Below are 21,105 nucleotides of genomic sequence, written 5' to 3' on the forward strand. Positions count from 1 at the left end.
CGGTATCATCGTCTCCGAGATTGTCGTCTCCGAGATCGTCGTCTCCGGTATCATCGTCTCCGACGTCGTCAATCTCCGGCATCGTCATTGCTGACATCGTCGTCTCCGGGATCGTCGTCTCCGACATCTTCAAGCTCTGGTGCCGTCTTTCTCCATCATCGTTACTTTTGAATTCAATATGTTTGATTTCAATTATAATAAAATTTACATGGTTATATAGTACTCTCGTGAGGCAAATCATTGGGTGTGAAATTGGGAGATTATGAAACCATAGCTCCTCAATCAAAGAGCAATTAGGCGATTATTCTTGATTCGATGGGTATTGGATTCATAAAGGTCTATGTATTCGTATTGATTATGGTGAATCACATTGTTTGGTTCAATATAAGATTACCTCCTTAACCATATTCATCTTGAATTATGTTTATGTGATGTTTGCAATAAGCACTTGCATTTTACCTTGTTAATTTTGTTTCATGTGTTTAATCCCAAAGTCAATCTGTTAAAATTATGTAGTTTCAGATTCATGCATGAATTGTTTTTTTTTATGTATCTATGTGAAGTTATGGAGACAATGTACTCAGAAGAAACATTAGAAGCATATTTTCTTGGAAAAAATAATGGAAGCTTGTTCTCGCTGGACATGCATTTCAGGTTCTAGCTCATCCTGCGAATTTATGACTTTTAATGTTGTTTTAAGTCTATTTGAACTCTGAGATTTTATGATCCATGCTTTGTATTTAGTAGCTTGACATGTATGTTGTACCTAAAAAACTTATAGGTGGATCTAGTGGGAAGGAAAGAACACATGAATCTCAATAGGAGTAGGCTTGTATTTGTTATTCATTTTGTTATGGTATTGAAATCGTACAAAGAAGGTTGTTCAAGTATGGTAACATATGGTATTGTTATCCCATTGTTGATTAGTCTTTGCAATAAAGCTGGCTTGGAACCTCCACCATGTTTGATATGTTTACCAACAGAGCCAAAACTGAAGATACTACAGTTGCTTCCTCATGTGAGTATTGCAAAGATGGCTTGCCTTTGTATATAGATGCAGTTTATGGCTTCAGGCAATAACTTATGGAAACAGAAATGCTTGGAAAAAGCTAAGAATTTCATTCAATGATGAGAAAAATGATTGATGGTATCTTTCTAAAGAGATAATTCAAGTAAACGTTGTTAGTAGTTACAAAAAAAGATGGAGATGATCGGTTATACTCGATAGCCACAAGTATAACTTAGGCTTAAAACAAATTTGGAAAGACATTCCTAACATTTCAAGAGATCTTCCTAAATTTTAAGAATGTCTTCCTAAATTTTAAGAATGTCTTCCTAAACATTATGTAATCCTTTCTAATTTGGATTTTTAAAGTCTATTTGTCTTCCTAAAAATTATATTTTGCCTTAATGTATAAAAAATTTCTCTATTTAATGAGCGGTAATGAAAATTAAATGGAGCTGAGGCAGTGTGATATTTGTAAGAAAATAATATCTCATTTCATGTTGTAAAAATGAAAATAAGTAAAATTTGTTTATGAAAGCTTTCCTAAACTTTTTTATGAATGTAATCCTGATTTCAAAGGACCTTCCTAAACATCATTTATGTGCTTCCTGAAAATTAAATAAATATATTTTTTTAATTCTTTTTATTATATATTTTGCATCAATGGATCACATATCACTCCATTATTGAGAGGTAATAATTTCATTTGTGTGCACACATCCTGACTTATTACCAATATTAAGTCTCATGTTTTGCCTATTTTTATTTTTGTTGTTACAGTTTCCTCAAACAAAAAGCTGGACTTATTGGTCACGAGTTCTATTACATTACCAAAGATCTAGGTTTCAAATCTTGTTAGGGTGTGTATTACATCTTTTTTTACGTTTTATGAAGGTCATCCTGAAGTTCAAGATATCTTTCATGAATTGCATGGAAGCCTTCCTGAATTTCACGAAAACCTTCCTAAATATTACACAGAAACCTTCCTGAATTTTTAAGGAATCCTTGAAATTTAGGAGAACATGTAGCAATCTCAATCATAATTCATAATTACTTTAATAATTGTTAACATCATACAAGTACCAAAATAGTTTAAACAGGTTTTACAAGCATAATAAATCTCCAAACAACAGATAAATAAAATGAAACATATTTCTATGTTAACACACCCTCAAAGATATCCAAAACCAACTTGCATCTTGTATGTCATCAATAGTTACATCACGTAGCTTGGAGAAATGTTGAATGCCCAAAGAGGACATTCAATCATCTTCATTAGAAAAAGACTACAATATAAAATTATTCCTGAATTTAAAAACACGACTCAAAAACACATCAATACACAAGCAACAACCAATAAACAATACATAAGCAGCAAGAGATTAGAGTGATAACATGGTATAAGTGGCTCACTGGAGTTCAAACCAAAACATTTTAATTAGAACCTATAAAAGTAACATGGTTTTATGTGAAGCAATTTCAAGAACATCGAGTTTTAGGACTTATCACAAAGACACTTATACTAAACTTATCCTGCAACAATAAAACGACCAAGTCAAGTAGACCAAAACTAGTTTAGAAAATATAGCATTAATTTAACCAAAGTCTAGCATCCCCATTGTATCCAACAAAACTAGCATCACATGTTCTACGGAGAAGAAGACCCACTATAGTAAACTAGTTTAGGAAGACCTAATCAATGCATTAAGAAGAAAAACCACAACAAAAAGTCTACTGAAATTTCAGTAGAAAACATAAGAATCTACTGCAATTTCAGTTATAAACTTAAGCATCTACTCAATTTTGCACCTAATTGGCTTAGTGTTGGACATGTACTTTAGATAATACACCTTGCCTCAGGGAGTTTCTTTCTTTTCGATGACATTATACATAGAGAAATAATCCTCTTCCACACACCAACAACGAAGTACAAGACAATGCAATATAGTAGAAATTTCTTTTCTGAACCTTATATACAAACGTATCGATATTATCGTTACTAGGCACCATATGAATCAAAGTTAAAAACAAAAATATGGAATTCAAAGTTTGCATGGCACCATGTATAGGACCGAGAACAAGAGTGATAGAATAACCAACAGAGAGATAAAATACCATTGATTCCTTACTTAAACCATAAGATGCTAACTCCAATTCTCCATACATCCATTATAAACCATCTTCCATCACTGCAAAAATTCAATCAATTGATCAAAATTACAGCAAAAGATCCACTTATTTTGACGAAAGGCAAAAATTGAAAAGCTTTCAAAACCAGAAATTGAAAAGCTTTCAAAACCAGAAATTGAAAGCACCCTAGAATATGACTAAATTTTATGTCAGCACTAGATGAAGTGAGGCAAGGTGTATCAGATCTCTGGATGAATTGAGAAGATGGTGACTAAGGCGAGATGAGATGAAGCCCGTCCATGTAATAAGTCGAATCCAAGCAAGGTGATGAGTCGGAACGAAACGGCGAGATCACGAAGTGAAACAACGGTATACCGGCGACAAGATACCGGCAAGATAACGAGAATCCGGCAACCCCTTTATCTGATCTTTTGTTGTGATGTGAAGCAAAGAGACGACGCAGATCGCAACATCAAAGGTTGGAGAAAGATGAGGGTGTTTTAGTCATTTGAATTAATGAAAATGGGCCTATGGTATTTGTGGCCACAAAACATAAAATCATGGTATATGGTATCCACGAGAATCTCCCTAATTATTATGTATTAAAAGAGAATGCTAACTATATTTCATATAGTAAAATATTAGACATAAAATTTAACAAAAACTAATGTGTCTATATATACATATATTTTGAAAAATTTACGTAATTATTAATTTATAATATTGATGGGACCATATATTTACAAAGGATTTTCAAAAAATTTATTATCTTATTATTTTATCGAAATGTGTCTAAAATTATACTGTTCCCAAGTTAGGATCGGAAAAATTTATTAGTTTATAGAGATTATTAATTTATCGAGTATTAATTTATAGAGGTTTTACTGTAAATAAAGATCTGATATTTACGCTATTGGTGGCGAAGCACCACGACGCAACTCTTTCTAACTTTTTTTTTTCTCGGAGCTGAGCCTGAGAGAGTAGTTCATCTTCTCTACGGATCCAACGATGAATCGTCTCGTTTCTTTCTTCTCCATCGCTCTCATCGCTTTCCTCTGCCTGCATCTTCGTGTTCACGCTTCTTCTTCCGACTTCGAAGGTTTCGATGCTGAAGACGACGATGTCTTGGAAGATTCCACTGACCTTCACCACTCGCTCCGTCCTCCTCTCGTGACTCAGTCTGAGTCAACGGTTCTGGATCTGGAACCATCTTCCGAATCTGATTCTGCTCCTGTATCTAAATCGGATCCTCCCACTCAGACCGTGAAGCCTTCGTCCATTTCCTTTGATTACTGGGATGAAGATGAGTTCGAGGGACTGCCTGAGGAGGAGAAATCCACTGAATCTCCGGTTGTTTCCGATAACGCTACTCCTTCCGATTCACAGACCCCAGATCTTGAGTCTGCTTCAGAAACTGCGGATACTGACGTTTCGAAGAAGAAGCAATCTTACACGGTGGAGATTATTTGCGTCTCTATCTTGATTGGTTACGCGATCAATTACTTCACTGGAAAACGTGAGAATGAAAATCTTGCTTTGGCTTGGGCTTCGAAATTTGGTCTCAAAGATACCATTTTTGAGAAAAACTTCAGTTTGCTTGGAGTTGGGGAAGGAGAGGACTCGCCGTTGTTGCTTAAAGAAGCGACGAATGTGTTTAAGTTCTACGCGAGTGGGCGTAGGTATTGCCATGGGCTATTGGCGACCATGGAGCTTAAGAGCAGACACGATCTCATCTCGAGGCTATTCAACTTGGTTGTGCCTTGTAAAGATGAGATCAGTTTCGAGGTGTATATGAATGATGAAGCTATGGATCACATTGTGTTTGCCATGGCCAGGAAGAAGGCGGCCAAAACGATGCACAAGGAGCTGAGGGATCTGCAGAGATTCGGGGGCATGGTTCCCGTTCCCGGAGGAAGAAAGTGGGTATCGGATGAGTTAGCTGTGGTCTCTGAGTCTAAAGAGGTAGCTGGGGATATGCTCACAGATATTGTACTTGAACAGGTCAGATACTGAATCTTTTTGATTTTCTCGTTGTTTGGTGATGATTGCGATGATAGAAGTTTAGTTTATTTTCTTCTCGAACCGAAGCCTAAGCATTTAATGGTAAATTCATAGGAAGTTTTGAGAGAGTTAACTGGTTTTCACTCCAACCCCTAGATGCCCTGGCCTCACTTAGTGACTTGGCTAAGAAAAATGAGTTATAATTACTCGAAAGAGAGGGGCTTGATCAGAGTAAGAACTCCAGTGATCAGTTAGTTGGGAACTATAGCTGGGCAGTTCCGTTTTCTAAGAACCATACCAGCTTTTGGTATGAATCCAGTTAGCTTGTCTCTCTGTCAAGCTGGAACTGATAGGTTGAATGATCGCTACCTGATTTCGAAATGTAATAAGGGTGAATTACTTTTAGTGTGTATGATGCTCCTGTCTCTTACATTCAAAAGAGCATTTGATACTGCGTTTTTCTTTGATGTTTATTCATTTAAATGCTCTTGCTCGGTACGCCTACTGTTTCATTGTCGTAAATTTAGAATTTCTATCTCCTCAAATGATCTGTTGTACATATCAGACTTCACTGATGCAACTGGGTTCTGCAGGTTTTTGGTGACAAGTCTTTCGAAAGGCTTGGAAAGTATTTTATCTCAATGCATTTTTCGGACCAACATCCTGGCAAACACAGGAAGATGCTGCTTTTCAAGTTTGCGCTGCCTGATGCCAAAAACATGGAGGATATGGTTCGGTTGATAGCGCTAATTCCGTATTACATTGACTTAGTTGGACGCTACAAGCTCAGCTCACAGGTATAGGGGGCAAACTTTTAATCACTTGTCATTTTATCACAAATTGTGACAGGTTGAGTAAGTTTACTTGCTGTATACAGGCAAAGAACAAAACTGATGGTGCTAGACAAAAGGCGGCTCAGGAAGCGTACAAGGAACTTCAGAATGTGAGACAGGAGGCATTGCTGAGAAAGAAAGCCGAAAAGAAGAAAATATTGGAGGAGGCAGAGGCAAAGCTTAGCGCAGAGGCTCTAAGGAAGAAAGAAGCAAAGGAACGTGCACGCCAGATGAAAAAGTCAATGCCGAAAGTTAAGATGAGTCGGGGTCACTAGACTCAGGCATAGGGACATCTCTCTCATCTCATGCTCGCCATTGGAATAGCTATCTCTTCCTCCACTCCCCTTTTAGTCCTTTCGATTAGATATTTTTCTTACCTTGAAGAATCTCTACTTGCAGTTAATTTTTACTTCACTACGGTTATCCTTATAGTGGCACTGAGGCAGTGTTTCCGATAATCCTCCAGAACCTCTTTGAATCATAATTTGAGTTTTGAAGTTTTAGGCCTCGTTTCATGTCCACTTAAGAAAGTAACATCCTTGGTTCCCAGTCGGTTATGCAAAAGATGTGTTACAAATTGTAACTTTCAATTTGTTTGAAGTATTAATTGCTAAAGTCATCTCTAAAAGTTACTGAATGAATATCAACAGACACAGGACCAATGCTTCACATTTCAAGGGCCAAACTTTTATTTTTGTTCTAATGGCAGCTGCAACCACAAAGCTGGGGAGAGCTCTGCAACAAAGGCGCACCTTCGTCAATGCTAGAGTCAAATGGGTTTGTGATCATTACCTCGACGAAGTTGTTCAACGAGAGAAAAACCTCAAGCAAGTTCTCTCCCTCAAGGATCGAATCGTATCGTCTCCGTCCAAATCACTCCCTCTCTCTTCCCTCTCACTCCTCAAGCCTCTCGTCAATCTCCACATAACCGCCGCCGTGTTTCTCCAGAAATACCCTTCTCTGTTCACCACTTTTCAGCCTGCTCCTTCTCACCCTCTCCACGTGCGCCTCACTCCCCAAGCTCTATCCCTCCACAAAGAAGAAGAGATGATTCACCTCTCGCCACCTCACCGCAACGCCACCGTTCAACGGCTGGCGAAATTCTTAATGCTAACGGGAGCCGGAAGTCTTCCCCTCAATGTCGTCGATCGTTTCAGGTTCGATTTGGGTCTCCCTCACGATTACATTACTTCGCTGATTGGCGATTACCCGGATTATTTTGAAGTAACGGAGATCAGAGATCGGTTAACGGGTGAACAGACGCTTGCTTTGGCGGTTTCTTCGCGGTGGAGCAGCCTCGCTGTGTCGGAAATGGAGAGAAGAGAAGCCATCGTTGATGGTTTTCGTGTGAAAAAGGGGTTGCCTATAAGGTATTCGATGAATTTCCCCAAAGGGTACGAGTTGGATAAACGAGTGAAAGAATGGGTTGAGCAATGGCAAAATCTTCCTTACATCTCACCTTATGAAAATGCCTTTCACTTGGGGTCGAGCAGTGATCAGGCTGAGAAGTGGGCGGTCGCAGTACTTCATGAGCTTCTGTGCATCTTAGTATCGAAGAAGACTGAGACAGACAATGTGCTTTGCTTAGGTGAGTATTTAGGGTTCGGGATACGGTTCAAGAAGGCTTTAGTGCACCACCCGGGTATATTTTATATGTCGCACAAGATTCGGACCCAAACTGTTGTCCTAAGGGAAGCTTACCACAAAGTTTTCTTGATAGAGAGACATCCATTGATGGGGATGAGACCTAGGTACTTGTATCTTATGAGCAAATCGGGGAAGGTAAAGAAACGAGACTATGTGCATGGAATTGAGAGAAGCAACCAAAAAAAGAGAGCAATCAAAGCTTGTGAAGATGGAGAAATTTATGCACATAGCAGCCGGTGATCACACAGGATAGTCATATAGCCGGAATTCATAATGGAAGTGAATGAGATTCTATGACTGGGTTAAGTAAGGACAGCTGAATTGACTGTCCAAGCACATTTTCAGGTGTGAAGGCCTGAATTAGCTTCTTGTAGACTCAGTTGGACAATTGGAGTAAACATAAATCAGAGGTTTTGCTGTGAAAGCCAGAAGGGTCTTGCATATTAGCTAGAGCATTGGATTGTAACCGCTGTCAATAGAATAGCTGCATAGCGGATCCAACTGCTCTTGCTTTCGCACAGAAAGCTGAATTGACTTTGTATGAGTTAAGGTAAGGTTGACAAGTTTGCATATGGAAGATTTTATAGTGAAGGCCATGCCAAGTAAAACGGATGCCGAGAACGCAGTTTATAAACCTGCACTTTGGAAGACACGACGGCTGTATGTCTCGAATAAGCATGGCAAGAGATGAAAGTCAGAGTAAAATGGCAGGTACCAGTCCCGACCAAACACTTGACCATAATTTTTATTACATTGACTTAGTTGGACTACAAGCTCAGCTCACAGTTGGCAAACCTATTTCCACTAGCCATTTTATTGTTTCTTTGTAATAGAGAGGCTTGGTTTTTTAAGCTCTGAGAATGAATGAAACCTGAGGAAAAATTTGCAGATCCAACAATTCTTTATTCTTTCATTATCTCATTTCGGTAGTTACTATAGTTCTTGAATCTTTGTTATATTATTCAATACTGTGACTTAACATAATTGAAATTCTAAAACGTTTCCTCTGGAGTGTATGACAAGTTTATGACCTAGCAGCTAGTAGCACATATTATAAGATTGCTTGCGTATACAATTCACAAAATAATCTTCCACTCAACATTTTAATAATTATCAAAATACGAAGAAGATAAGAAGGAATACACATAAAAGACAAATCATAACACGAAATGATCACATAAACGAATATTTGTCAACCGTGAAATAAAAATTAAAAGAATCATTTGTTTACATTTTTCCTGAAAATAAATAGAGAATCTAACGGCGGCCACCGTCTCCGGTGACCGGATATCCGATACCGTGCCTTCTCGCCGGAAAAACCAAGAACAACAAGCCGCATAAAACGCCAACACCCATGGGAACAATATCCAAAACCTTCTTGGTTTCTTGCTCTGGCGCCGGATAAAAACAACTAACGGCGTTCTTGTCCCTCAAAGCCACCGCACCGAACACAAGAACCGACAGAACAGCGTGGATCCAGTCGACGATCCTTATACGGTATTTACTAAGATCAGGTAAACCTAAACCGTTAGGGTCAGGGTAGTCAAAAACCCACATGCCCTTACGAGTAGCAAAACCGTAATACACGTTACCGTCTTCAGCCTTGACGCTATCCGTGAAGGAGCTGAGGAAGCAAGAAATGGCAAGAAGCGTCAAGAGCACCGTGGTTAAAACGCGGGTGGCGTGGTCGCACGAGCCGTTTGATGTGAAGACGGGTATGAGGAGCGTGAAAGCTAAGAGCGTTCCGGTGGGGAGGAGATTGGCTAAGTTTGCAGCTGAAGTAAGCGTCTGTGACATGGCACGTTGAGATGTCGAACGTTGTCTCCTTAGCTGTGGAACAGATTCTGAATGCTCTTGTGAGTCATTTGGCTGCGAAGTAATTGGGTTTCTCTGTGTTAGGGAAGATGATGAAGACATGTTTTTTTCAGTTGTCTTAATTTTTCTCTGTGTTTCGTTTCTTCTCTGTTTTGGGGACTTAATACAGATGATTATGATGGTATAATATATACAAATTAGAACGTGCGGTTAAGTTTTGAAAATGGTTGTTGTTACTTGTTGACGTGATCAATGTTTAGAAAAGTCAAGACGCGATGGCGGGTCTCTTTCGATTCATTCTTATTCTAAGCTTCCCTTAGGACTTCCAAACGTATGTTTTATGCGTGCAAGTAGCCAAGTAGTATAAACTTTACTTTGACTTGCCATTTTGAAACTCTAGTGGAATTTAAAATTGATTTGGAAATTCAGACACAACCATGTGACATTGATTAGAATATTGGTTTTAATTTGTGTGGAATTAAGGACGACTAATAAGTAATAACAGACATTAGATCACAATACGATTCATGTAGACAAAAACAAAATTCTGAAAAACGATAAAGATCTTGGTACCCTCTAATTGCTATATTACATGTAATGTGTAACAAAACTCTTGTTGTCTTTTTGTTATGTACCAAAAACCTGTGAATTATTCAAATCCATGAACACAAACTCCTCGTGTATATTAGATTTTAAGAGGGGAATATATAAACCCATGCTTTCTGGATTTAGGTGCAGTGTGTAGTTGGCTTCTCCACACGAACAAAAACCTCTGGTCCAAAGATAGGAAATGTACAAGTCATGCATTCCTATCACATATTTGGCTCCACACACCGTTACATTACAAATGACAAAGGCTGAAGAATGTACACACACACACAGACACAAACAAACCACCCATCCTATTTTCTGCCATCCTCGTAACCACATTTTCTCTCAACTTTCATAGGGTTCCTCAATCACTTCATCTTCCAATATCGCAGTCAACAGTGAATACTTTACCTTCAATGAGATCTTGCCTTTCTCCACCAGTAACCTTGCACCAGATACAACCCAATACCCGGGTGATTCTTGTGGTCCTCTTGTCATCTCACTTGTATCCACAAATTTCAAAAGTTTGGGTGCTTGAGTGGGTACAGGTGGTCCGCCAGGATAGATAGCCGAGTTTATATTCACATCTGCAGGTCGTGGTGGTGGTTTCTGAGCTGCAGTGAAGTGATGGCTTATTAGCGTTGAGATGAGTCCTGACTTTGGAGCAAAGCCTACCGCTTCATCCCATTCAGAATTCTTTACAAGTGTCGCTCCCACAACTCTTGAGAAACAAAGGCGCAAGAACAGCACATTCTTGAACCCATGACTCTCTACATGGAGCTGCGCACCTGTTACTACTGATAGATCATCTTCTGATTCAACGGGTGCTGTGCAGACGTGAGAGTAGTTCTTCCAGTTTACTTTCTCAAAGTATCGACGATAATGAGACTCTTGTCGCATACTTCTATTTGGATCGTCTTCGAGCTGATATATCTTGGGAAGAGAAGAAAGGTGCTGCAAATGAATTGCCAAACGGTTGCTTCTTCTACCCTCTAGGTAGAGCCGCATGCCAGTGATTGGCCTCTTACCAACATCAACCTGAAACCAGATATACAAGAACAAGCATCTCAAGAGTTGAGCATTTTAAACAAAATCCAACCACAATGTCTGCAGAACTGTCCATGCAGGGTTAAAGAGATCAGACTTGACTGACAAATAAACCCGCAACCAGCATTAGCAAGCTTTATATTTAGGGCGAAAAAACTCATACCGGAGTAGTATTCACATATAACTTAGGTCCGAAGAAACTGAATTGCAGAGACGCACAACTTTGTTGCTTCCGTTGCGGACCAAGAGGAAGTTCACTAAACACTGGTGCCCACTGCCTCGGTAGCTGAAACTCTAGAAACTGATGTAGCTCTTCAATGGGAGGCTTATCTACAAATACAAAAGACAAGTAATGTTGGATTGTTAACCCAAGGATTTTCTTAATAGTATGTTTCATTGTAGGTAATGCACCATTTGTCCCTATAAAACAGCTGGACTTGGAACTTATGAAACTGTTAACTGTAACTCCAGAACGGCTAATGCAATTTCTTCGTTGAAGTTTTCATGAATTAAAAAAGCTCAAAAAGGAAAACAAATTTCACATTTTAAATTATAAAACATTTCAGTTCTACATAAAATATATGCGTAAAGTGCTAAGCTTGTGTTTGGGTCTGGCATTTGGGTTAATAAAAGAAGATTTTAGAGTATGTATCAGTATCACATTTGGGATTATGATGTTCATACCTATATCAAACTTCCAGTGCAAAGGTAAAAGAAACCACTATTATGAAGAATAATTATATAAAGAAATGCACACAGCGCAGATGATTTGTAGGCTTACATCTTAGATATAGATTTATGGCATGGCTTAAGAATCCACTTCCGGGAACTCCATTAAGCAAAGACGTAATTGGAATAAAGGACATTGAGATAACATCAGGCTCCATCTGAACTGTTTGTAGCCATTCATTATGCAATAGAGTTCTATTATCATTTCCACCCCGCCTTTTGCACATGAAGACAATATCCTACAAATAAATGTAATTCATGAGAAAAGAAGCTAACGCACACGATAACATGTCTCTTATGATTGGCTATGGTACCAATGGAAATTACCTCCTTATTTGTATAAGAACCCAAGGAACTGGTATCTGCAAATCTCAGGCGTTGCTCCTTTGTTTCCACCTAAAACAAGCGATAAAAGACAGGATTTACGGACTTAAGAGTTGCAAACACTAGGTAGTAGTAATTCTTCTAGATGTAAAAAAGCCACAGCATATCTAACGTACTCCAGTAAGAAAGATTTGATGATGGAACAAACAAAAAAATAACTGTTTCACAGACCTTATTAGTTGCATTTGTTTTGTCTGAAGCCATATTATGCACTCCACTAGCTTCCACGAACCTCTTATCTGCCACCTCTTTTAACCTTTTCTGCAGATCCTCAGGTTGAAGTTTTGAGGCATGCTGTTGTTTCGCATAAATTACATCTTTACCTCCCATCTTAACACCAACAATTATATGCGTCCCATAAATATCTATAAACCTGGTAAAGAAACATTTGACTAAGTGTTAATCATAAATCCTTGCCCTCCAATTAATAAAGAATGTTACTAATGAAACAATGCCTGCAACAAGTAAGAAGTATAAGTCATACAAAAAAAATTTCACCCAATACAAAGAAACTCGGCCAAGGAAATGACTTGCTGAAAGAATATGGACTTAAACATAAAACTGTTGCAAGAAAAGAAAAAGCGATTCTTCTCATGTTGTTGAGAAACCACCAAAGAATTTCAAAGGAAAAAGGCAGCTCTAAGTAACTTTCCATAGACTTTAAACACAACATCCATGAATGTTACATTCCTATTATGAAAAGAGCACATCACCTTGCCAATGCAGCAGGGTCCCATGTTGATGGGACAGCCTGCTTAACATGCTCACGGAGTAACATTTGAGATTTGTCCAAAGCAACCGTGTACAATGAGATGAATATCCCATCAAAAGCGAGGTTTTTGGTAAAGGCTGCATCTTTCTGCCAACAGCTCGAGAATTCAAACATTGCATTGAAGAGACCCGAGGGGATTTTACCAGCCAAAGATAGCTCTTGGTTGAACTGCTCTGCCATCTATAAAACCATAATATAAGAAATATCAATAACTAAGCATAAAGAACGCCATGTAGGAAATGATCTCTCTGGAATTATATCCGAGAGGACTGACATTCTAAATTCACGAGCAATAAACAAGGAAACTATCTAACGGGTTTCAACATATGGCACTCTTATCCACTCAAAACCTACATCAACAGCACAAAGCAATACTTGATGGACAAACGGAAACAAGAGTTTGTAAGACATGACAGCAATTTTAAACAAGGGTAAACAAAAAGATATAAATTTTACCTGTTGGAAAGGAAGAATATCAGACCTAAAGCGCATACGCTCGCCTTTATCGCATTTGATAGACTTAGAAACATTAGGGATGGAGATACCACCAGGTAAAACAATCTCGCAATTGTCATCACCTTCATTAATATCAAGCAATCTAGAATCTTTGGAGCCTCCTTTGCAATACTTCAACCGCACATCAATAGCTAGATCATAACCGCAGCCAATGGATCCAATCGCAACTTCAGCTGCTTTAGAAGCTGGTAGCCGAAGTGCCATGTTTCTTCACTGCAAAGGCTTCCAAATACTAGTATTATCCTCTAGAAGGAACACACAAGTAGAACAATCAAAGCTGCTTTGGTTTTTTTTGTTTCTGAAAAGGAAATGACGACACGCATAGAATTACAAATCTGACCAAGAAGAGATAATCGAAATCATGATTTCCAAATATAGACAAAAAAAAAAACTGTAGCTTTACGACCTAGAATCTTTGAACATACGACCAAGTCCAAATGTTCCAAAAAAGAAGAAATCATTTCAACAGAAGCGTAAAAGTCAAAGAACAAGACTACAAAAAGATTAAAACTTTGAAAGTAGAACAAATAACAGGAATATTTGTAAAACAGAAAAAGAAGAAGTTGGAGCTCAAGTACGTTTTTCAATCAAGCATATGTCTTCAAGGGAATCGCAAAACCGAGCTGGAGAATCAACGATCTAGACGAGTGCTGAGAAGAATCTTAAATCGAGAGACGATTAAGGGATTGGATAGATTTTGCAGCAAATGATTGTAAAGAGGAAGAAGAAGAAGAAGAGAAGCCTCTCAACTCAATCGAGGATCAGTAAATTAGGTTTTTTGGTGTAAAAAAAAAAAGCTTTGTTAAACAAAAGTGATTACGAAGGTGAGAGGGTAGATTAAACACTAAACAGGTGAGAGAGGTGATAGAATATTATTATTAAAAAAAAAAAAAAAAAAAAAAGGCTCAAGGAAGAAAAGTCAACTATTTGGTCAAAGAATCGGGAATTGGACATTGATCTTCCCACTTTACTCTTCCTCCCTCCGCCTTCGTCTTATTTTATAATTTGACAGCCTGTTGTTGTTCTTGTAGTTACCATTATTACATGCTTTGCTGGGAACTTTATTACTGTTCTTTTGTGTGACACTCTAGTAGAAAGCATCCGAAAGTAACAACGACACAATATATTTCTTGTTCGACAATACTAAACTTCTCACATCTCAAAGAGAGATCTACTACTAATACTACTACTACTAAAATGACTGAGAGAGATGTGCCAGTTTTAAAGACCTTTCCTGGGGGCAAGGGAATCCTTAACTATTTTGGGCATATTTCTTTATTTATTACTCGGTGTTTGTTTGTTTGTATGCCTCTCTAAATATGATTTTTAAAGGTGCATATGTGCATGTGGACTGATTTGAGTTTTTTTTTTCCTTTTTTATATATATATATATAAAGTTACATGAATCTAACTCGCCATCATAGATTTAGAGATTTTCCTTGGTTAAGGTAAGGAATAAGCAAGCGTGCGTACGTTATTATGCATTGGATACTAAAGTTGCGGTAGATATTCCTGGATTGAGTCACTATTATTGGGTACTACTACAAAGATTAAACAAAAAACAGTTTTTATGGTTTTGAGTCAATCGCTGTGGGTTTGCCCTCACTAGATTTTTGTCCCTTCACTGTATGTACCGTGTACGATAAGGCTTGCATTTTATTGTGTATTGAAAAAACACCACCCTCTGTAACCAACCACACACACACACTGCTTCCTTTTATGGGTAAATCAACCTTGTTCACAAGCATTTCTTAATTCATGTGTGTTCTCAAATCCAAACCTACAAAACCAATGTGTCCCACTGCATCCGCATGTATGAATATTAAACCCGTCCTAGTTTGCTTTCTCATTTGCTGTCTGTGAAGTCAGCATCGATCACATCTTCACCATCTCCACCTTTACTTGAAGATGAATCTCCTGATGAAGCACCTTCACCACCTGGGGGAGCACCAGCACCTGGGGCTCCAGCTCCAGGCTGGTTGTATAGAGACTGACCAATCTGCATCACTTCTTGGTTAAGAGCTGCCATGGTGTCTTTTATTTCTTGCGTTGATCCGCTTCCTATCTTGTCTTTCAGCTCTTGTAGCTTAGCCTCCACCTTCTCTTTCACGTCACCTGGAATTTTCTCACCAAGTTCTTTTAGTTGCTTCTCCGTCTGGTACACCACTGAATCTGCTTGGTTCTTCGTGTCGATTGCATCTCTCTTCTCCTTGTCATCCTTTGCAAATCTTTCTGCTTCCTGGACCATTTGGTCTACCTGAAACATTAATCCGATACCAACTTTTGTTACCATGACTACGAATTCTAGAAAAAGGAACCATTCCTAAGAACATATGATCATGGAGATAGTTGCAGCCATTAGGTGATGGCAATTACCAACAACAGCAAGGTATGGCAACCATTTTTCATAATCAGTAGTAAACCACAACACCTTAAGGGCGGAATTGACCAGGAAAAAACAAGTTATTAAATTGATTCTTAAGTAAACAGTACGCACCTCATCCTTGGGCAATGTACTGGCACCAGTAATGGTGATGTCTTGTTTCTTGCCGGTACCTTTGTCAACAGCACTGACGGATAGAATTCCATTGGCATCAATGTCAAATTTGACTTCAATTTGTGGAACTCCACGTGGTGCAGGTGGAATACCATCTAGACGGAAGCTGCCAAGAGACTTGTTATCCCTAACAAACTCCCTCTCACCCTGCAGCACATTAATCTCAACACTTGTCTGCCCATCAGCAGCAGTCGAAAAGACTTCTGATTTTGAAGTAGGTAGTGTAGTGTTCCTCGGAATGATCTTGGTCATAACACCTCCCAGGGTCTCCAAACCAATAGAAAGTGGTGTCACATCAAGAAGCACAATGTCACTCACATCTCCAGCGAGAACACCAGCCTAGAGTCAAATGAGTATAACACTTAATAAATAACTCACTCCAGTAAAACACAACTTATTTGCCACAAGGTTATCAAGTGTGCGATTAAGACCTTGACTGTTAAAATCAAGACCTAAATAGGGGGAAAGTTACAAGTTCAAGAGAGCACACCTGGACTGCAGCACCTAAGGCTACAACCTCATCAGGATTTACTGTAACATTAGGTTCTTTCCCAGTCACCTTCCTTACAAGCTCCTGAACAGCAGGAATACGTGTGGATCCACCGACAAGGATAACTTCATCAATATCTTTGAAGCTTAGCTTTGCATCCCTTAGGGAATTCTCGACGGGAGTCCTGACCCTATAAGACAGATACATGGTAATAATCATAAGCCTCCATAAATTATTCAAAGGTTATAGAATGAAAACATAGCAATTTGTTTACTTGCCGAGCTATGAATATCAGCCATCAGCCATAAGAACTGTAACTAAAGTTACCTGTCCAGCAAATCTGAACATAATTCTTCAAACTTGGCACGTGTGAGAGTAGTTTCTATGTGTTTGGGTCCATCAGCTGTGGCCGTGATAAATGGCAAGCTGCGCACACAGCATTCATATTAATCAGAAGCGGGATATTTGTAAAAGTACTAGGTCAAACAAATTAGCGGAGAAAAATTAATTGTACCTCATATTTGTCTGAGTCAGCGAGGAAAGCTCGATTTTAGCTTTTTCTGCTGCCTCTGTTAACCTCTGAAGAGCTTGCTTGTCTTTCAGAAGATCTATCCCTTCATCTTTCTTGAATTCTGCAGCAAGCCAATCAACAACTCTCTGCATTGCAAAAGTAGATCTATCATGTAAAGCTCAGACGAAAGAGTAAACAGATTCAAAACTCTTTCACTAGGGACTTTTAAATTAATGTGTGCATTTAACTCACCTTGTCAAAGTCATCACCACCCAAATGTGTGTCGCCAGAAGTGGAAAGCACTTCAAACACACCATCACCAACCTCAAGTACTGTATAATAAAGAAACACAACATAAAACATATTAGTGGTGCTATTACATATACAGAATATTCTCAAGAAAATACATAGAGAACTAAAGCAAAATTCAATGCCAAGTACCTGAAACATCAAAGGTACCACCACCAAGATCAAAGACTAGGATTGTTTCATTGCTTTTTCTGTCAAACCCATAAGCCAATGAAGCAGCTGTGGGCTCGTTGATAATACGAAGAACTTCCAAACCAGCAATTCGACCAGCATCTTTTGTTGCTGTCCTCTGTGAGTCGTTGAAGTAAGCAGGCACAGTGATGACAGCCTTGGTTACTTTGTCGTTCAAGAATCTTGAGGCATCATCCACAAGTTTCCTCAAAACCTAGAACAGACACAAACCCCATGAGAATGAAAACACACAGAAGATGAGACTCATATCATATTTACTGAACCATGAACATTAATGAAGTATCCTCCATATAAAAGTGTCCCAGAATAGTCACTCACATTGACCACCTCAAATTGCGGATAGACGTCTAACCAGCTAAAACACATAATCAACATTGGTAAAAACACAAGAGAAATGAGTAATATAGAGGGAACTTCAATACCTGAGCTGAAATCTCCTCTGCAGCAAATTGTTTGTTAATAGCAGGACACTCGAGCTTAACATTCCCGTTCTCATCCCTGACAACTCTGTAAGAAACCTGCTTAGACTCCTCATCGACCTCATTCATCTTCCTACCAATAAACCTCTTCACAGAGAAGAAAGTATTCTCCGGATTAACAACAGCTTGCCTCTTCGCAATCTGCCCAACAAGCCTGTCACCGCTCTTCGTGTAAGCCACCACAGACGGCGTAGTCCTCTGACCTTCAGCGTTAGTCACAATCGTAGGCTTACCTCCTTCCATAGCAGCAACGGCGGAGTTAGTCGTACCCAAATCGATACCAACAACCTTCTCGTTAACCACACGCACCGGACCTACCGCGTACCTAGAAGTTCCGCCGCCATTTCTAGTGCCCATTCTGAGGAAAGCAGAAGTGGGTGTGGAGAAAGGACCAGTTCTTGTACCGAAGAAGGCACTTCTCGGCATAAAGGTACCACCTTTACCATTGAGATTTCTCTTGGAAGAAGAATTAGCGAATCCAACTCCGCCGAGAACGTGAATTTGGGCGGCGGAAGATGCCATTTCTATGCAAGCTTAGTGATTGAAGAAGCAATAGAGAAGTAAAGGTTAAAACTGGGGAGGGTTTGAACTTTGAACCCTAAGGGAAAGTGGGAGGAAGAGATATAGAGAAGCAGGAGATAAGAGGGAAGGGGTGAGAGAGGAGGGAGAGAGAAAATATAGGACCGAGCTGAAGCTTCGAGAAGAGGGGGATGGTACGAAATGGATGGGCTTCAATAGGCCAACAAGTGTGTCTGAGTTTTTGACACCCATCCTAAGAGTAGAGGTATCCAGATTTCTAGCTCTCTCATATATTGAGAAAGATCTAGACTTTTCACAAAGGCCCACATCGTCTCTCAGTCTCTATACATGTCAAAATCAAAATGCCAAGGATCACTTGTCCTAAATCTCGAGATTTCAGGTATATTTTTATGCGAGAATCGAGTCAGTGGTACTGATTGAACTACTAGGTGAAATTTTAATGCTATACTAACATGTTTTATAGAAAATGGATGATATATAATATGGTTGTTATTTGTAATTTGATAAACTATATGGCGGCTAGTAACATTTTTGTATATAGATTATCCGACTAGGTGGAAACGTTATATATCTCATGCCAAACAAAAACTCTTGATTAGTTCACGTTGCCATTTTGATCGTAAATCTCATTTACATCTCTTACACACTCGATTCGATTGAGAGTGTCTTAATCCAAGATCCAAGGGAATATTTAGATTTGTAAAAGACAAAGAAGTGAGTAGAGAGAAATTTCGTTCAAAACAAGATATCAAGAGGCAAGGGAGAGAGAGCGACTCATGTTGGATCTATGGTAATTATAAAGCTTCCTGTCATTGGAGCTTGTATTCCACAAATGGATGTGTTCCATACGATACGACTGTGAGTGTGTTTCATGGAGTCTTTAGTCTTATATACAAATCTATAAAACGTGATTACTCTACTTTGAGTTGATGAAACAATATAAATATTGGAATAAAAATAAACAATATTTCGAACTCCATGTGCAAGTGCATTGGGCTAATGATTCTCTCTCGAGTTTTACACAAAAGGACAATCTTGGAGTCAAGGATCATCAACTCCCAAATAAAGTAAAGTAATACGACATGTAGTTTATTCATCTTATAGTTTGTATGGTCATCATGGACAACATGTATTTTAGTTTGCTAATTATTAATTTACACACACTTTAGAAAAAAAAAAAAAAACACACTCTTTTTTGGTAATTATATATCTACTATATAGACGAATTATATTCTTTTTATTTCTTTTTTTTTGTCAATCAGAGGAATTATATTCAGACGTACAAAAACACAATCGGTTCTTCTATCCTACAGTAATAAAAGCAAGTGGTTTGTGATTTTCAATATAAAAAACACACATATAAGCAAGAAAATCTAAATAGTGTGTAATCATATGATTCATATCTCATTACTCAAGAAAGAAAGCTTCGTAAAACCAATGTACTTCAAAGCAATCGATAACAACTAATATAGGGAAAATTTTCTTGTATTAAATATTTCATGCATGAAAAAAGAAGATAAGACTAATCGAAAAATAACAATATGATGAGATCTGTTATATATGATATAAGAAGAAGATAGATGTAGAGGAAAACAAAATAAAAAAAAGGTTTCACGAGATCCCAAAAAACCGCTTACAAGCCTTTACGAATGCTTTTCTCTTGATGTTTTTGCTCTTCTTCTGTACTTTCTCTTTACCATCACCATCTTCGTCTTCATCTTCTTCATGGAAAGGAAGAGGCCACGTTGTGGCAGAGCTCTGGTCGTAGATTCTACAGTAGCGTTCAGAGACAGACGAAGATCTCCTCATAGACATCTTCATTGGTGAAGGAGCCGCTTGTCCTGATGCAGACACTGACCTGTTCCTACTCAGCTTCGGTATGATCATTTCGATAGGTTCTGGATCGGGCTTCTGGGTCTGAGGATCGACCGGGTCGAGTTTCTGGTCTGTTGAATCCATTTTGGAATAGCCACTCATGTCCTTATGCTCTACTTCTTCCTTCTGATAACGTATGGGACTATAGTAGCTATAGTGTTTGCCGTATATATAAAAATGTGTAGAGAGAGGTTCATGAATCGAGTAATTTAAATTACAATGAGATCCGCACAATGTTACAGCTGGTGGGGGATTGTAATTAACATTTTTAACACTGGGCATGTGCTCTTGTCTGCCAAATGTTTGGCATTACGTATACCATCCATACTTTTGTGTATCAAAATTTTGTTGAAATAAAAAATAATAATTGGGGAGACAAACAGTTTAAAAGATCTTTCTGCGCTAACTCGGTGTACCTTGTAACTAGGGACTACGTTTACCACATTCATTACATATTAGTATATCACCACAAGTCTACAAAAACATCTTATTAGTAGTCATGAAAGTATACGTTGTTAATTCATCGTTCATTACATATTAACCGAAACTTTGTTTTCTTTTATTGTCAATCGATCGTCGTTAAAAAACTTAAAGATATCATAAAATATCACATTTGAAACTAAGAAAAATAAAACTCTTCTAAAATTAGCGTTATGTCGTTCGGTTACTCCGGTTTACGGA

General features: G+C 38.5%; 6 protein-coding genes and 1 long non-coding RNA gene across 8 annotated transcripts; 2 read left to right on the top strand and 5 right to left on the bottom strand.

Annotated features, from left to right (window-relative positions):
- Window positions 1-2,031: 2,031 nt before the first annotated feature.
- LOC111829516 lies at window positions 2,032-3,631 on the bottom strand. The gene is made up of 2 exons (XR_002832908.1): window positions 3,322-3,631; window positions 2,032-3,195 (listed from the first exon to the last, which is right to left on the bottom strand). It is a non-coding gene; the product is annotated as an uncharacterized LOC111829516 (long non-coding RNA).
- Window positions 3,632-4,047: 416 nt separating this feature from the next.
- Window positions 4,048-6,467, top strand: LOC17877673 (uncharacterized protein At5g49945). Its single transcript, XM_006286061.2, has 3 exons — window positions 4,048-5,137; window positions 5,731-5,934; window positions 6,015-6,467. Exons 1-3 carry the CDS (start codon window positions 4,145-4,147, stop codon window positions 6,243-6,245), a joined length of 1,428 nt encoding a protein of 475 aa, XP_006286123.1. The 5' UTR covers window positions 4,048-4,144; the 3' UTR covers window positions 6,246-6,467.
- A 122-nt stretch (window positions 6,468-6,589) lies between these two features.
- On the top strand, window positions 6,590-8,536 carry LOC17880184 (protein WHAT'S THIS FACTOR 1 homolog). The gene has a single exon (XM_006282806.2). It carries the CDS (start codon window positions 6,607-6,609, stop codon window positions 7,855-7,857), a length of 1,251 nt encoding a protein of 416 aa, XP_006282868.2. The 5' UTR covers window positions 6,590-6,606; the 3' UTR covers window positions 7,858-8,536.
- Window positions 8,537-8,745: 209 nt separating this feature from the next.
- Window positions 8,746-9,636, bottom strand: LOC17877571 (protein DMP3). The gene has a single exon (XM_006282831.2). The coding sequence runs from the start codon at window positions 9,532-9,534 to the stop codon at window positions 8,875-8,877; it is 660 nt and encodes a 219-aa protein (XP_006282893.1). The 5' UTR covers window positions 9,535-9,636; the 3' UTR covers window positions 8,746-8,874.
- A 326-nt stretch (window positions 9,637-9,962) lies between these two features.
- Window positions 9,963-14,381, bottom strand: LOC17878565 (MACPF domain-containing protein At4g24290). Of its 2 annotated transcripts, none has more exons than XM_006283303.2 (8): window positions 14,050-14,381; window positions 13,412-13,684; window positions 12,897-13,135; window positions 12,355-12,556; window positions 12,127-12,195; window positions 11,852-12,038; window positions 11,234-11,400; window positions 9,963-11,061 (listed from the first exon to the last, which is right to left on the bottom strand). In XM_006283303.2, the coding sequence occupies exons 2-8, from the start codon at window positions 13,673-13,675 to the stop codon at window positions 10,369-10,371; spliced, it is 1,821 nt and encodes a 606-aa protein (XP_006283365.1). In that variant the 5' UTR covers window positions 13,676-13,684; window positions 14,050-14,381; the 3' UTR covers window positions 9,963-10,368. The 2 variants fall into 2 exon arrangements, with proteins under 2 accessions (XP_006283365.1, XP_023634522.1); XM_023778754.1 differs by having other exon boundaries at window positions 13,412-13,769.
- Window positions 14,382-15,109: 728 nt separating this feature from the next.
- LOC17879602 (heat shock 70 kDa protein 6, chloroplastic) lies at window positions 15,110-18,664 on the bottom strand. Its single transcript, XM_006283152.2, has 8 exons — window positions 17,953-18,664; window positions 17,471-17,723; window positions 17,282-17,361; window positions 17,033-17,175; window positions 16,846-16,944; window positions 16,519-16,708; window positions 15,969-16,367; window positions 15,110-15,728 (listed from the first exon to the last, which is right to left on the bottom strand). The coding sequence occupies exons 1-8, from the start codon at window positions 18,529-18,531 to the stop codon at window positions 15,318-15,320; spliced, it is 2,154 nt and encodes a 717-aa protein (XP_006283214.1). The 5' UTR covers window positions 18,532-18,664; the 3' UTR covers window positions 15,110-15,317.
- A 1,373-nt stretch (window positions 18,665-20,037) lies between these two features.
- On the bottom strand, window positions 20,038-20,571 carry LOC17878418. Its single transcript, XM_006282414.2, has one exon. It carries the CDS (start codon window positions 20,524-20,526, stop codon window positions 20,161-20,163), a length of 366 nt encoding a protein of 121 aa, XP_006282476.1. The 5' UTR covers window positions 20,527-20,571; the 3' UTR covers window positions 20,038-20,160.
- Window positions 20,572-21,105: the final 534 nt, after the last annotated feature.

Source organism: Capsella rubella, unplaced genomic scaffold (assembly GCF_000375325.1).
Source record: "Capsella rubella cultivar Monte Gargano unplaced genomic scaffold, Caprub1_0 scaffold_7, whole genome shotgun sequence".
Lineage (NCBI taxonomy): Eukaryota > Viridiplantae > Streptophyta > Magnoliopsida > Brassicales > Brassicaceae > Capsella > Capsella rubella.